Source organism: Chelmon rostratus, chromosome 2, assembly GCF_017976325.1.
Source record: "Chelmon rostratus isolate fCheRos1 chromosome 2, fCheRos1.pri, whole genome shotgun sequence".
NCBI lineage: Eukaryota > Metazoa > Chordata > Actinopteri > Chaetodontiformes > Chaetodontidae > Chelmon > Chelmon rostratus.
Genome location: NC_055659.1, coordinates 12,772,559 through 12,786,900, shown reverse-complemented (window position 1 = coordinate 12,786,900; position 14,342 = coordinate 12,772,559). Strand labels below are relative to the sequence as shown.

Genomic DNA, 14,342 nt, shown 5'->3' with positions numbered 1-14,342 from the left:
TCTGTATTCTGTGGAGACTATTTATTTGTGGAGCACGGTGCTGTGGGCTCCAGATGCTTGACCCAGCAGTCAGGTTGCCTGGTCACATGGAGCTACAACTGTTTGCCTGAACTTGTTGTTTTGCATCCAAACAAACCTTAAAGGGCCGCTGCAGCTTTTTCACTCCGGAGTCTGTTGTGGGCTTTCATTCAGGCCTTTTTTTCACATGGGTGGGGAAAATCCCTCTATATGTTATCTGGAGAATAAAGAAGGGATGCCTATTTATTGTAAATTTAAGTGATGTTCCCCAATTGAGGCTACAGTGTGTATGTATAATGTATATGTAAGTGTACAGAGGAAGAGGTCAGCGTGAATGGATGCGTGGGTATAGAGTTGGAGAGAAAAGAAGAGATAGCGAGAGGCCAGTTCAGTAGATCCTGCTCCCTGTAACTGGGCCTCAAATTGTAGGAGGGGAGTGGAGCTGCAGTGAGGGTGCAATACACAGCTGAACACACACACAAACACACAGAAAACACAAACCACATTTGACGCACTTAGCAAAATAATAACTACCTGTTTAGGCGCAAGCAAGTTTGCACGGTATCAGGCACCACCACTTCGCTACATATCAAAGTCATTATCGTCAGAGCTCGGAGCCGGAATAAAGAGAGGCTGAAATCTGTGTTTTGTTAAACTGTCGTTACTTGAGTCCCTTATCCTTATCTCTGCTTTCTCAATGATTAAAATGTGAGCTCACAGTTTGGCGAGAACGACCGGATTTCTTTGCGGCGGGAAGTAATTCTCTTTCATATGGAAAGTGTGTGGCCGGCCCACCTTCTTTCACCTTGAGTATTCAGCACATGGCTGTGAGTGTGGACAGCGTGTTATGGACTAGAAGTCAGGGAAAAGGAAGAGTAAAAACATGAGAGGAGACATGCCAGCCTATGCTGCATTAGCACTGCAGGACTTTTCATGTGACGGCAGCGAGTGCAGCTGGCTTCAGGTTCACTGGAGAGATACAGTTGATTTGCTGTGCAGAGGAAACCACTTTGGAGCTTTGAACTTTGTGCCTGTTTGCCCCCCTGTGCAGGGGGACATTTGGAGTTCTTCCATGTTTGATAAAGTTAGGAGAGTGTTCCTTCCTAGACTTAACAGCAAAGAGATAGAGAGAGAGTGTGTGAGTGTGTGTGTTTGTGTGCACACGCTTGTACAAAAGCCTCCAGCTATCTGAGAAGTATGAGTGTGTGTGTGTGAGGTCAGTATTAATAGCTTCTGCTGGTCCTGCAGTGTTTGACACAGAGCCCCATTTACAATAGTTCTTTTGTTTATCTCCCCTCTGTTCTCCCCATCCCATTTTCTCTCTCTCTCTCTCTCTCTCTCTGTCTCAAAGCTCCTGTTTACCTCTCTGTCTTTATTCGTCTCTCTGCTTCGCATGTCTTTTCTGTCCATTTTCTACCTCGACACTCCGTCTGCTCGGTCTTTTCTCATCTCGTTTTATTTTGAGCTCATCTGTTTCCATAACTTTGGATTAGGGGTCATGTTGGTAAGATACAGATTTTTTTTCAAGCTCCACATGTCATATCAAATAGAAAATATGTCACCTATCTGGCAAAACCTTTAGTTTAGTTCGTTCTTGTTGCTGGATTCAGAGTCTGTATACTGTAGTTTCCATCAGACCCCAACTCTAAAATAAATATACATGCAATACACACCCCAATGCGCAGAGTAAATTACTGAGCCTCTCTCTCGCTGTCTCTGTTCCCCAGGAAACCTAACGGAGACTATCGCAGCTCTCCTGTTTCCAAGGACCGCAGCCGTAGCCCCATCGAGCGTGTGGTGGTGCCCAGCGCCCTGGGAGTCCACGGCAACCACCTGTACAGCCATGCCCACCACCACCACCACCACCACCTGGCCAGCTTAGCCGGCATGGACCAGCCTCTGGCACTCACCAAAAACAGCATGGTGGAGTCTGCACGCAGCAGCACCGCAGCCATGGCCACAGTGCCGCACACAGTCAGCGCTGTGGAGCGCCAGCAGGTAAGCTGCACATCCTGTGTGTTTGCCTCTAGTATTGACTACGTCTCTGGCAAATTGTTAGGTAAAACCTCAACTCCAGTAGGTTCCCCACATGATGTGACAAATGTGCTTTCATTAGCGGGACTCCTTGGATGGTGGAGAGCAGAAATTTCCTATTTGGCTTGTTACCCAGAAATGTTTTCAGTGACCACTCTGGCGGTCACTGAATCATTCTCTCTCACTCAAGCTTCAAACCTCCCTTTGGTCTGTCTTCTCTCTTTTGATTTACTCCTCCTGCACCCACTCTCGAGACAATCATTTATGTTGTTCTCAGTGATCCTTCAACGTTGACTCTGTCTTTGTGTCTCAGAATCGTCCCTCAGTGATCACATGCGCCCCGGCCAACAACCGCAACTGCAACCTGTCTCACTGTCCAGTCTCCCACAACGGCTGCTCAAGCCTCACCAACAACTACAGGAGAATCAACAGTGAGTGCACTCATGCAAGCGCAGCCACACACACACACACACACACACACACATCTGAGTTGTCTATATTCTACTAAATACATTTTTTTCAGTACTTGGGTTTATGGTTGAAGGAGCAGTGATGAGTGAACATGATATCTCACTAATTAATTAGTACTGGTTATTACAAAGTGACCTATATTTGTGGATGCTTTTGTGGATGTGGATATAATTGTGGAGCCAAACTGAATTCCCACACGGAGCAGTTTGTGGGAGAATCACCCACCAGAGGAAACATACTGATGCTGCTCTCCACATTCACAATGACTTATCTAACCAGCGATTCTAAAATAAATCATCCCAGTCGTCTGTCTGCGAGCCTGTAACACATCAGTTGTTGTGACGAGGCCTCAACTTGCTTTATTTACTACCTTGTCTGTTATCTCTGCGCTGAGAAAGTCACACGAGGCCTCAGCCAAACGCGCGTCTGTTTTATTCGTCCTGTGTGTGTCACTCATGTTTTCTGTGGGTTGATAACTGTGGCCGTTTTTATGGTCCCAGTGAAATCCAGTGATCTCATTGTGGTTAACAGTGAAATTTAAAATGGTGATTTAATGTTAAAAGAAATGCAATGAAAAAGTGAAGTAGATGCCGGAGTTAGTATTTTTCCATTGACCTAAAATGCACATGACCAACGTTTAAACTGATGCGAGACAATGAATTGCCCATTGAACTTTATACAAGTGAGTTTTAGAGATGTTTTCCTTTTCATCGTGGGATCTAAAAAGTCTCTTTCTCTTGCTGTCTCCCGTCCTCCCTGATTTAGCCAACACAGCCTGCGACCCGGTGATCGAGGAGCATTTCCGCCGCAGTCTCGGGAAGAACTACAAGGAGCCCGAGCCCACCGCCACCAACTCGGTGTCCATCACCGGCTCGGTGGACGACCACTTCGCCAAGGCGCTGGGCGAGACCTGGCTGCAGATTAAAAACAAGGGCAGCCCCTCGTCGTCCGGCAGCAGCCCAAACTCCTCCCCCGACAGTCACATGGTCAATCACAACCACTCCCCTTCTGTGGTCTCCTGAAGGAGGAGGCGTTTATGAGGGAATTGCCCCCTGCTCTCCCAGCCCTGCCAACCACCCCAGCTCCAACACCCATGCCCCCGTCACTTTGGTCCGTCACCAGCATCCCTGAGGGAATGCCTGCCTGCTGGTCTGCTAAACACATCCACAGCCCTGAAGCCCGCTCCCTCTTCCTATGCACTCATAGAGGATCAACCAAGCAATAACAACATGGTCTTTCTATCCTTCTGTGCTCTGCTGCGGTAATGCCAGACGATAATCAGTCACGAGCGGCGAGGGTTCGACTTTGGGACTTGACTGGAGCATCAAGCTGCTCCTTCCAATCATTCATCATCCCTGCATGTCAAGCTTGGAGCTGAGCGAGCGTCTGTAGTTATATGTACATAAAGAGCGAGAGGAAAGGCGGTGTTTAATTATTAATTTTCTTCTTTGTTTTGTTTGTTTTTGTTTAACAGTAGTTTTGTGTACTGCTTTTGCGTTATGAGATGCCCGACATTGGAAAGAAAAGATAAGTGAGAAAATAATCGCGAACCACCTGACTGTGCTACCAAAGAAACCTCCGACACTGATGCTTATCAACAGCCACCTGGAAACAAAGCAACAGAAAGCCATCCTGTCGTCTCCTCTCCTGCGTGTTCTCACTCTCTCACCCTCGCTGTCCTGTGTATGTGTTCAGGTGGTTTTGTTACTGTATGTGTGTACTTGGTGATCGACTCGGTCTGATTTGCACTACTGCCGTAGAGGGTAAAGAGTAGCATGTCAATACTGTAATCTGGCACTGCACACTGGGACTGATGATGACTGATTTAGGCGTAATCCATCTTTTGTTGGAACCTCTGTTTGATCTCCCATTAAGGTTTTTTTTTTTTAAATCTACCTGGGGATTATTTCATCCTGCTCCAGACAGAAAAGTATAAACCATATTATTGTGCATTATTTGTTGAAACCATTTCTGAAAAATGGGAAATACAAACCAGTGGGGCTGGGCGGTGTTGGAGATATGCTAAGCAATATGGATTTGGAGACCATGTGTTCATGTATGCATGTTGATTAGTGCAAACGCATACATGCATGGTAAGAGTAGGTTGCTTGTTTTGCCACCTCTTGCAGCCGCTAACAGGCCTGACCATCTCAAACCAAGCCACGTCCAAACTATCGATGAAGCACCTTTTTAGGTGAGGATATAAATAAACAGGTAAACTGTGGGAGGAACTGGCCACACTACCATGAAAAGTGCAGGGAAGATGCAACGTTTTTTTGTGTAAGTGCAAATATTTGGGAAGAAGCAAGACAGAATATAGGTTCCAGAATTCATCTCCTCGCCTGCCTTTTTCATCATGTAAATGTGAATTCAGTTGAATTTAAGCGAGGAAAATTCATATAACATGATGTGTATCTTCAGCATTCAAAATACAGTGGGATAGTAAATGCATCATTCCGCCCAGCCCCACATGCCTGCTCTACACCCAGTTTAATTAAGTGGTGTTGATTGGTATCAGTATTGATAAACACATTGTCGACCCAACGAAAGCAAAACTACAAGCTTACATGGTGCCAAGCTGTTTAATTTCATTGTACAAGCACAGTCAGGTTATTGAGTCAGCCGACTGCGGCGTCGATGGACGTCGCAGCCGCCGCGAGAGGAGATCAGGACCGACAACCTGCAGCGTGTTGACGGCTGTGCTCTGCAGAACAATGTGCTTTGATGTGCTTCACAGGCTTCGCCGCTGACATGATGAGGGGAGAGATGACGCTGCGTGTCACTTTGTGGTCGAAAAACAACAACAATAACAAAAAAAAAGTCTGGTTTCTAGACCGGGGGAGAGAAGATTATTCTGATCTCTTCAAACACGCCTTTGTTTTAGTAACTCTTTGAACACAGGTGTTGTAATTAGATTTGGCTTACACCCTGCTATCCCTCCCTCTCCTACACACTGTGGTTTGATAGATTTCTACAAGGTTTGAAGGGTAAACTAATGCTTTTACAGATGCATGTTTTTTTGTTGTTGTTGTTTTTAATAGCTGGTATCTATTAATGTTTTTAAGCATTTCAATCCTAACTACTATTAGCCTTTTCATTTGGACGTTAGTTGTTACTTCTTTCATTGTCAGTAACAGACATAGACACTATACACTCACTGCTGGGTCAGTTGTACTCCATATTATTATTGTTATTGTTGTTATTACAATTTTGTATTTTTGTGTTCCATTAATATCAGTATGGTAACAAACATCTATAGCGGGACAGCCTCCGGACAGGCTCTGTTTAACGATGAGAGCTGCGTTTCTCAAATCCGTCTCGGCACGGTCATCCATGAGCTCGTTCCCACGGCGACGGTTCTGGTGTCGTTCGGCTTTGGGATGCGCAGCACGTAAAGGTTTTCTTAAGATGTTGATCCATCGGTGGTACAGGATGCTACAAGCTTCAGCGTGACTGAGCTGAGACACCAAATTGGCACACGTTAGCCAGCGGGGCCTTGTTTTCCTAAAGGGCACCTCAGTCTGAGATAAAATGAGTGTGTCATCTTAAAATCACCACCTATCTACTCGCCGCTACCCATGTTCTTGCAGCAGTTTGAAAAGTTCATTGATCAGCACAGGCTAGCATGCCGTGATGCTCTTGGGAAACAAGGCGTTGTTGATGCTAGGAGCCTGCGATGGGAAACCTCGCAGAGAAGTGGTGGCAAACGCAGCGAAACACCTGGCTGATAATTGCCGGTTATCGGACTCTATGGTGTGATGTCACAGCTATTTCAACCGTCATCAGTTGACCTTTTGTGTCCAGACTTTGGTGTCCAGACTTTTTTGTTGTATTTCAATGCTTTCTTTTCCGAACAACATTGTATTGTTGCTGCAGGTAAGCTAGACTGCTGCAGTCTGAGAAAATTCACTCTGTAAAAGAGCCTGCGCCAAGGTGGCATACATTCCTCCTGTAGGGAACTTTGTACAGGCCTCAGTATCGCTAATAACCAGCCAACTGTCCCAGAGTTTTCATGCGTCTTTACCGGAATTACAAGGTGGTGTCCACTATTGCCTTCTTTTTTCTTTTTTTTTCTTTTTTTGCATCGAGCAAATCGGCCATGAATGCACACAGTGTGATAAAGGAACAAACAAGCATTTCTGAGGACATTCAGAGCAAAGAATTCAGAGAACTGGGGTCAGAACAGTGGACGAAGTAGCAAACTTGCAGCATCATTTCATGTCTCTGACATGTGTTTGCTTTAGGTCTTTTTTTTTCCAAATCCAGCATGATGAGTACATCCTTTACAGAGTTCTCGAAATGCAACGCTTTCTCAGTGTTGTTGAATGTCCACACATTCCATCCTCAGCTATCTGAACAGATGTGAACCACAACTGATGGCAAAAGTGCTTGAATTTTCAATAATCAGAGCGCCACCAGCCAGCGATTTAATTTGCTTAACAAAGCAGTACTTCCTGATTTAAATGTGCTTTCTGTGACGGGTTCAGAGTGGTTGGGGTGGTGGTTTGCTGCAGGCAGGTTTTGGGAGGTGGCAGAGCTTCAGGAGCTGAGCTCCTGTGAGCACGACCTGCGTGCCAGGAGACATTCAGCCGCCACTGAAAGTCTTTTGAAGGTCTCGCAGCGATGCCTCCCCCTCCTCTCAGATGTAGTCGACCCCGATTAAGATTGGATGTGGAACGTGCTAGAAAACACGAGGGAAAAGGGCTCAGTGTCCAGAGGATTTTGTTTTTCTATTATTATTCTTTCTCATTATCATTTCACTACCACCCTGTAGGTAGGAGGCTCTCTTTCTGCTTCGGCACACACTCCCTACACACCGTAGGAAAATCACTTAATTAAAAAAATACTTTTTTTATAATAGGTAACTATAAGACCATCATTACGCTGTGCGTAACGAATGTACAGAGAAAAAAATCGTAGGTATTTTTTGAGGAACAATTAATTTGTTAATGATATGTAGCTATTTAATTGTTGGTTTTCCCTGTCCTTATATTGTAATCATTGCATTTTCTTTTTTTTTTTTGTGAAAAAAGTTGATCTTTTTCGTTTCTAGAGTTTGTCTTGTTAGAGTAAAGGTTCAAGTGCAGGAACACAGTAAACGTATGAAACCACAACAAGCCACTGTGTGACGTGACAATCGCTACTTCCATTGGTCCCTGATGTCCTGCAGTCATGTAACGTGTGTTCGATCATTTCGACTTCTGACACACCCGAACAAAAGAGTGAAAAAAAGATATCGTCCTGTTGGAGGTTTTTGCCGACTATTTCCAAATCAATGAATTATTAAACATAAAATAAAAATCCTCATTAGTTATGGGCTAGCAGGCACGTAAAATCACCATCAGTGCATATAAGTAATAGAAATAGCTTGTTTTGATGACTGTTTTTGGTCTGCAGATGGGATCTGAGCGACAAGTAAAACCATCAGTCCATTTGAGAATACTTGTCAAATCAGATCAACTTTACTGAACCAGAAAGGCTCAATTGATGAAAACCTGAAAGAATGTTTTATCGCTCCAACTCATCTGCTTCAGTCAGTGAGGCTGAGATGATCTGAGCAGCGAATGAGCTTTGAGGATGTCACCCTTGTATTTGATGTTGCTGTTCCCATCTGTGGAGGACATTTTGCATCTGTAATCAAGTAAACAACATGAAAATTGTGCAGATAAATCAAAGAGGAGTTGGTCTTTACTCTGACTGTACCACATTTTCCAGGTCCTTTTTGAAGTGGAAGTAGCATGTACTTAGTGGTAGTAATACTCTGAACTGTAAAGAAAAAAACATTTGTATCAAGAAAACAACAGTCAATTTGTGGCTCTGTGTCTCCTCCTACTAAAAAGGTTTTGGCAGGCCACCTTTTTTGTACGTAAAGTAGCCTTGATGAACAATAAAATGCTTTTAAACCACTGTCTGACTGTGTGGGCCTCTGTTTGTAACTGTTTTGGTGTGCTTGTGGTTGTGTAATGGTTAAGACAGAGATGCTAGAAAAGGGGGAAATGGGTGGAAGGATGTAGCGTAGCGGAGTGGAGGCACACCTGAATAAACTGCTGTTTTCACAGCAATATAAAGCTCACACTTACAGCGCAGAAATAACAGACATTTTATTCCAGTTTTTGGTGAAATACAGAAGAGAAAAGGTGGAATTAAGAGAGCAAAGTCCGAATCTTGAGTTTAATGATACAATCTGCGGGAAAAGTCTGAATTCTGGAGTTTATTTTGGAATTTTTCTTGCAGTTCCAACATAACTTTTTAATGTCGATCTCAAATTCTGAACTGAATCCCGTTTTTTTTTTCACCCCGCTCTTCCATAAATATGCAAGTGGCTGTTGAAATTAACATTTCATGACAGTTCAAATATCATACGTGTTAGCAGTTCAGACAAATGGGACCCGGCAGAGTAAGAAAAGCAACATAAACTGCACAGACAAACACAGACATGCATCAACACGAACAAACCACAGAGACCTTCAGCTGCTCCTCAGATTCTACCCTGCAGTTGTAGCTTTCAGGTTGTCCTACGGTGACGGTAAATCGTTTCCACGTCAGAGGCCAGTCGCTGTACAGTAACATCTGTGTGCAGGTTTCCTACTTTCAAAGCAACAAAGCTGGTTTTCGCATTAACTGCACTGCATGTCTCACAGTCTCCAGTAAACAGACGGGCTGACGGATGGATTTGCTGAGTTGTCACACGTGTTTTTGTATTTTCTCAATTTATCTGAGGCTCCCGTCCAACCTGAATGAGCGAGCAGATGTAGCATGTCAACGTCTTGCCAAAGGACTCTTCAACAAACCCATTAAACGTGTCGATGGAGCGGCTGAACCTGCGACCATTCAGCGAGGCTTTTTAAAGCGTTTCGGACAAAAATAAGAACATTCATCGATACAAATACAGTGTTTTGCTGTGTTGTTGTTCAGGGAATTGAACTGGCTCCAAATACTGAGCAGCTGTGACTGATCGCACACCACAGAGTGACAGGAACAGGTACATTCTCGCTCAATTATAACACACGATGTGGGAAAACTAAGTTGTTTTGATCCTGTTTCTAATATAACAGTGAAAAACAGACTTGGATGAACGTTTTGACATTAATTCTTATTTTTTTCGTACCATTGTGCTCCTCTATTCTAAAGGTTCAACTCTTTGGTTGATCTTGAATCCAAATTCAGAAGAACGTGAATTTTTAAGCCTTTCTGAGACGTTTTCTGCTGACGTTTTTGTAATGTGCTTGGTTTTGTTTGCGTACATTTGAGCACCGTGTCTACTCTTGTCCTCAAAGCCTTTGTCACCTTGTCCTTTGTAAATGTGAGATTCCTTCAACTGAAACAGACAGAAACATGGACTGGAGTGTCCGTCTCAGGGTTTGTTCCTCCAGTCCTTCAGATGCTCTCATCGTCGCTCATGTCCCAAATCTGATGAGAAGGAGACACAAAAGAAGAAGATATTAAAGACTGGAATAAACATTTCACCAGGAAGTCACTATGATGTCCAGAAAACTTAGCTCCATGTCTGATTCCTAGTGTTTTTAGCTGCATGTCACAGCCTTCGGTGGAGTTCGCTCAGTGAGATGTGGTTGAGCAGCGGACATTAAAGGTGCCCTGTGGATTTCTATTGCAAACAAACAAAAGTTGTGTTTACGCTCAGTGTTGCTCATTCCCTTCAAGCTACACCGCAGCGCTTCTTTGCACGTTACCGCCGCCAACAGCCAATCAGTGGAATGGAGCGAAACTGGCGCCAGGAAGGAGCGAGTGCGTCTTCGTGCGCAATGCAAACAAAGTGGAGACCAACTCTAGAATCCACAGGGTGTGTTTAAGACATTTAGTTAAACTACTATTTAAAAGAATGAACATAAAATCATGCTTAATGCCTTTGTCTGATATGTAGAGCACTCGTGTCTATGTACAGCATGTACAGTAACTAGTCACAAGGTTTCATCGACATATGAATTAAAGCTCCATTTAGCTGTTTAAAAGTAGTAAACACACACAGAGTAACCAGAATTTCACAGTGCAAACCCCAGAACGCTGTAATACAATCCAACCCAGAGCAATAAGGGCTATGATTGTGGTTCGCCACCGATTTAGCTCCAAGTGTTTGAACCGTGGAGGCGACACTCATTCAATACGCTTCTACTAACGGCCATGAATGTCGGATGCAATTTTAAGAACAGGAGGAGACGGATAAACAGGATAAACAGGCGTATTTCCGTCTAAACAAGTGACCCGTAAGTCACAACAAAATGCACTTTAGAGAACGTACGGGGAGCCGGCAGCTCGCCTTTTCTTGGCCACATGCGCAAGTAGCTTTGAAAACAATTACTCACAATCACAGCGAAAAGGTTTCTTGCCAGGAAGTGACAGCAGCATGTGACCCCCCCCCCCCTCTCTCACACACACACACACACACACACACACACGCACACACACACACACACACACAGGAACCTCCTTTTCACTACTGTGTCAGTAAACAACAGCGGCCTTCTCATGGCAGCAGATTCTTCACATTCTCTCTCTGTAAGACGTAATTCACATACCTCTAACACTGTCTGGAATGTTACACACACATGGCTCTGAGTGTGTACACGCACACACACACACACACAGTTTTGACACATACTCGCTGCATTCCTTTGAATGTGTCGCTCCAAATGAATTCCAGAGCAACAAATGAAACCCAGTGACAACTAAAAGAAACATAATGAACTTTCAGCTACGATATTTTTCTTTTTGTGCAGCACATACCAGCAGGCAGTACTGCCTGCAACATAGAAGTATATTAGCACACACACACGCAGACCCAATGTACTATTAGGAGCCTTAAGAAAAGCTATATCTAAAAGAAAGTGTGAAAAAGTGTTAAACTTTACAAGTCTTAATGGAGAAAATCTGACATCCTTAGAAAAAATGTACAGCTGCAACTGACCATTACGTTCATCATCGGTTAACATGCAGATTATTTACAGGCTTAACTGAGTAATCATTTGGATGATTAAATGTCAGAAAAGAGTGAAAAAGCGCATCACAGTTTTCCAGAGGCCGACAGTCCAAAACGAAAAGAAGTTCAATTAATTTTGGTAATATTTTACTTTTTGGGTGTGTGTTTTCCCAAATTCTTCCCTCGTCATTTCAATAAGATTCATTTCCTGGTCAGTGTGCGTCAGCTGAACATGCAAAAATGTGAATTCCAACACATGTGGAAAAAGAGCGCTTCTGATAATCAACAAATAACGAGTGAATATTTCCAGGTTTCCATGGACTCGTTCTTTCAGGGAAAATCTCTGAAACTAGCACCAAATCCCATCTTTTTTCCGGGAAACTTCCTGGGAAATCATCAGCAAATAACAGCCCTGTAAAATGAAACATTAGCCTGTGTCGCTCTTCCTAAATGCCGACGTGTTTTTCTACCACTTAACGCTTCTGTGTCGTGTGTGTGAAGAGAGGCGAGGCTGCAGAGAAAAGAGACTATATTTACACACATCATTACAGGAAGCGCTGTTCAGTGCGACGGGAACAGAACATGGAGGAGACCGGCACTCACTACGCTCAGTACTGCGGGGCCAGTAATGACTCTGCCACCTCTGCTCAGAGAACAGTACAGGCCCTCCACAGCACACATCAAGAGCTCTCAATCGTTTATACTCCGGGTCCAGATTTGGCAGGTTCGTGTGAGACAATCAGCGTATTACGTCAATGCTGGGATGACGCATCAGGACGAAACATCTTCGACAGAAAAGGCTACAAAGGCTAAACTCGTCGCTGATGCATCTCAGCTGAGCCCAGACGGGACTCTGAACCAGCAGCTGAACTGCACGTGGCTTTAATCCTCGACTGTAGTGTGATATGTGTTTGTGTTTTTAAAATATACATGTTTGGAGACACACATTTTGAGATAATGAAAATTTCCTTTTCAGCTGAACTTTAAGGTTCAACATTTGGTTTCAGGAATAACAGTGAAAGGATTTGCATGTTAACTACAGGGCCGGGAGGTGATTAGCCCTCAAAAATAAACCTTCTAACGCTGCTAAAGCTGTGTGTCTCCTTTGTTTAATCGGTATACAAACCGTTATTTAAAAAAGACGCCATGTGGTTTTAGGTGGAGTTGCGTGCTGTGACTATTTCTGGAACAATAGTTCATTCATCCACCCGAAACTTCTGTGCAGCATCGGTTTGAAGATCCAGCTGGTAAGCACACGCTTTAGCATGTTAGGCATCTGTGCAGGCATGATGGTACCAAAGCTGCTGTGCACAGTCACTGTGCAGGATTTGCCCCAAAAAACACAGGGTCATTTATGCCTTTTTTAAAATATTTCTGTACTCTGGACAGAGGCTGGGTAGCTGTTTACCACTGCTTCCAGCCTTTATGCTAAGCTAGGCTAATCATGTCCTGCCTCTACCATACTTAAGACAAGAGGGTGCTATTAATGTTCTCTAATAGGAAAAGCAAATAAGATTTCTCAAAATGCTGATGTTTTGTTTTAAGGGATGCATGCTTTATATCCAAAATAAGATTTTATTGATCCCTGCAGAGGCAGTCATGTGGCCTGTTTTTCAGCCTGAGAGGGAACCTTTTAAAAAGTTGCCTAACCTGCTCTGCAGCCTGTTGACCTGAGCCGCCATCTGCTGTGTGCAGGCTAAACCTGGGCGCTGTTTTGTGTCACATTCCCACTGATTTCATTAGCGTAACGTCAGGCGGCCTTTTGCGGTGTGTAGCCGGAGAGCTGCAGGACAGTGTGGAGAATGAGGGACAAATTCATATCAAAGCTGGACGTTCAGCATTTCTGCTCCACTGCTGCTGGAAAGCGAGCATCAAAAGGACAGCAAGCAAAGAGCTCTTTGAAACGCAGCGACACTGGAGCCCCTCTCTGGACGCCTGCCATGCCGCACTGATGGCGTGTGTGATTGTGTGTGTCTCTGTGTGTGTGTGTGTGTGTGTGTGTTTTGAGAAATCTTTTGTGTGAAATGAAAGGGGGGATGGGGGTGGGGGGTGGAGAAAAGAGGCAATCTGAGGGGGGGAGAGACCTTATGTAACTTGAATAGCTCCGGCAAACTGAAGCCAACAACTTTACTACACTCTTTCAAGCAGGGCTGAGTATTTGGGATGTTTCTCAACGGTCACCTCGGCTGCTGCAATGCATAAGCAGATTTCTGCAAAGCCGGGATCAAAATATAATCACTTCTCAGTTCGGTCCAATCAGGGAGCTCATTGGAATCTGTAACCTCAAGTTAACAATGAACACAACAATTTCGATAAATTCGATTTGGCAATTTGTTGAGAAAAAAAGGAAGAAAATTCTCTTTACCAGTTGGTGTGGCGAATGATTGAGCCCGATCAGATTGGGATCGAGGGTGATTGGCCAGTAGCCTTTGTTGGTGGGGTTGGTTAGGTTAAAGTGTGCAGAGTGATGATTGGTTAGGGTTAGGGTAAGAAGATCAGGGTCAGCCAATCAGAGGCAGAGTGGGGCGGGTCATTCCGGGCAGTTGCCTGTCAGTCCAGTGTGCTCCTCAGCTCAACATTAACCGGTTAGTTACTGATTAATGGCTGTCAGGCTATCAAAAGCTACATTAACCAAAACTGACGTCTCTAACACTAACACTAATATTCACTAAACCCCTCCCCCGAACAGCGATCGTCCAATCATGGCTTAGCAACCAGCCACCGAAGGCCTGTCAAGCTTTGGATTTCTCCACATGTAATACTCCATATATGAAGTGTTCAGAGTGTGTTGTCTCTTTTTCCAAAAACACCACAACACTGTGTTGACATTAGCATGTGCAGCTAAATAGGCTAAAACAGTAGCTACTCAGCCGAGGAGCATTTT

At 44.2% G+C, this 14,342-nt stretch overlaps 2 protein-coding genes across 3 annotated transcripts in view; one reads left to right on the top strand and one right to left on the bottom strand.

Annotated features, from left to right (window-relative positions):
* Positions 1 to 8,430, top strand: part of vgll4b (vestigial-like family member 4b) — a 42,361-nt gene extending 33,931 nt beyond the window's left edge. For both annotated transcript variants that reach the window (XM_041957856.1, XM_041957847.1), the window contains 3 exons: positions 1,746 to 2,016; positions 2,366 to 2,483; positions 3,289 to 8,430. In XM_041957856.1, coding sequence (XP_041813790.1) covers positions 1,746 to 2,016; positions 2,366 to 2,483; positions 3,289 to 3,545 — 646 coding nt within the window. In that variant the 3' untranslated portion in view covers positions 3,546 to 8,430. The remainder of the gene's footprint in view (positions 1 to 1,745; positions 2,017 to 2,365; positions 2,484 to 3,288) is intronic.
* Positions 8,431 to 8,610: 180 nt separating this feature from the next.
* atg7 (ATG7 autophagy related 7 homolog (S. cerevisiae)) overlaps positions 8,611 to 14,342 on the bottom strand; it is a 72,060-nt gene continuing 66,328 nt past the window's right edge. The window contains exon 19 of the mRNA XM_041951694.1: positions 8,611 to 9,933. Coding sequence (XP_041807628.1) covers positions 9,901 to 9,933 — 33 coding nt within the window. The 3' untranslated portion in view covers positions 8,611 to 9,900. The remainder of the gene's footprint in view (positions 9,934 to 14,342) is intronic.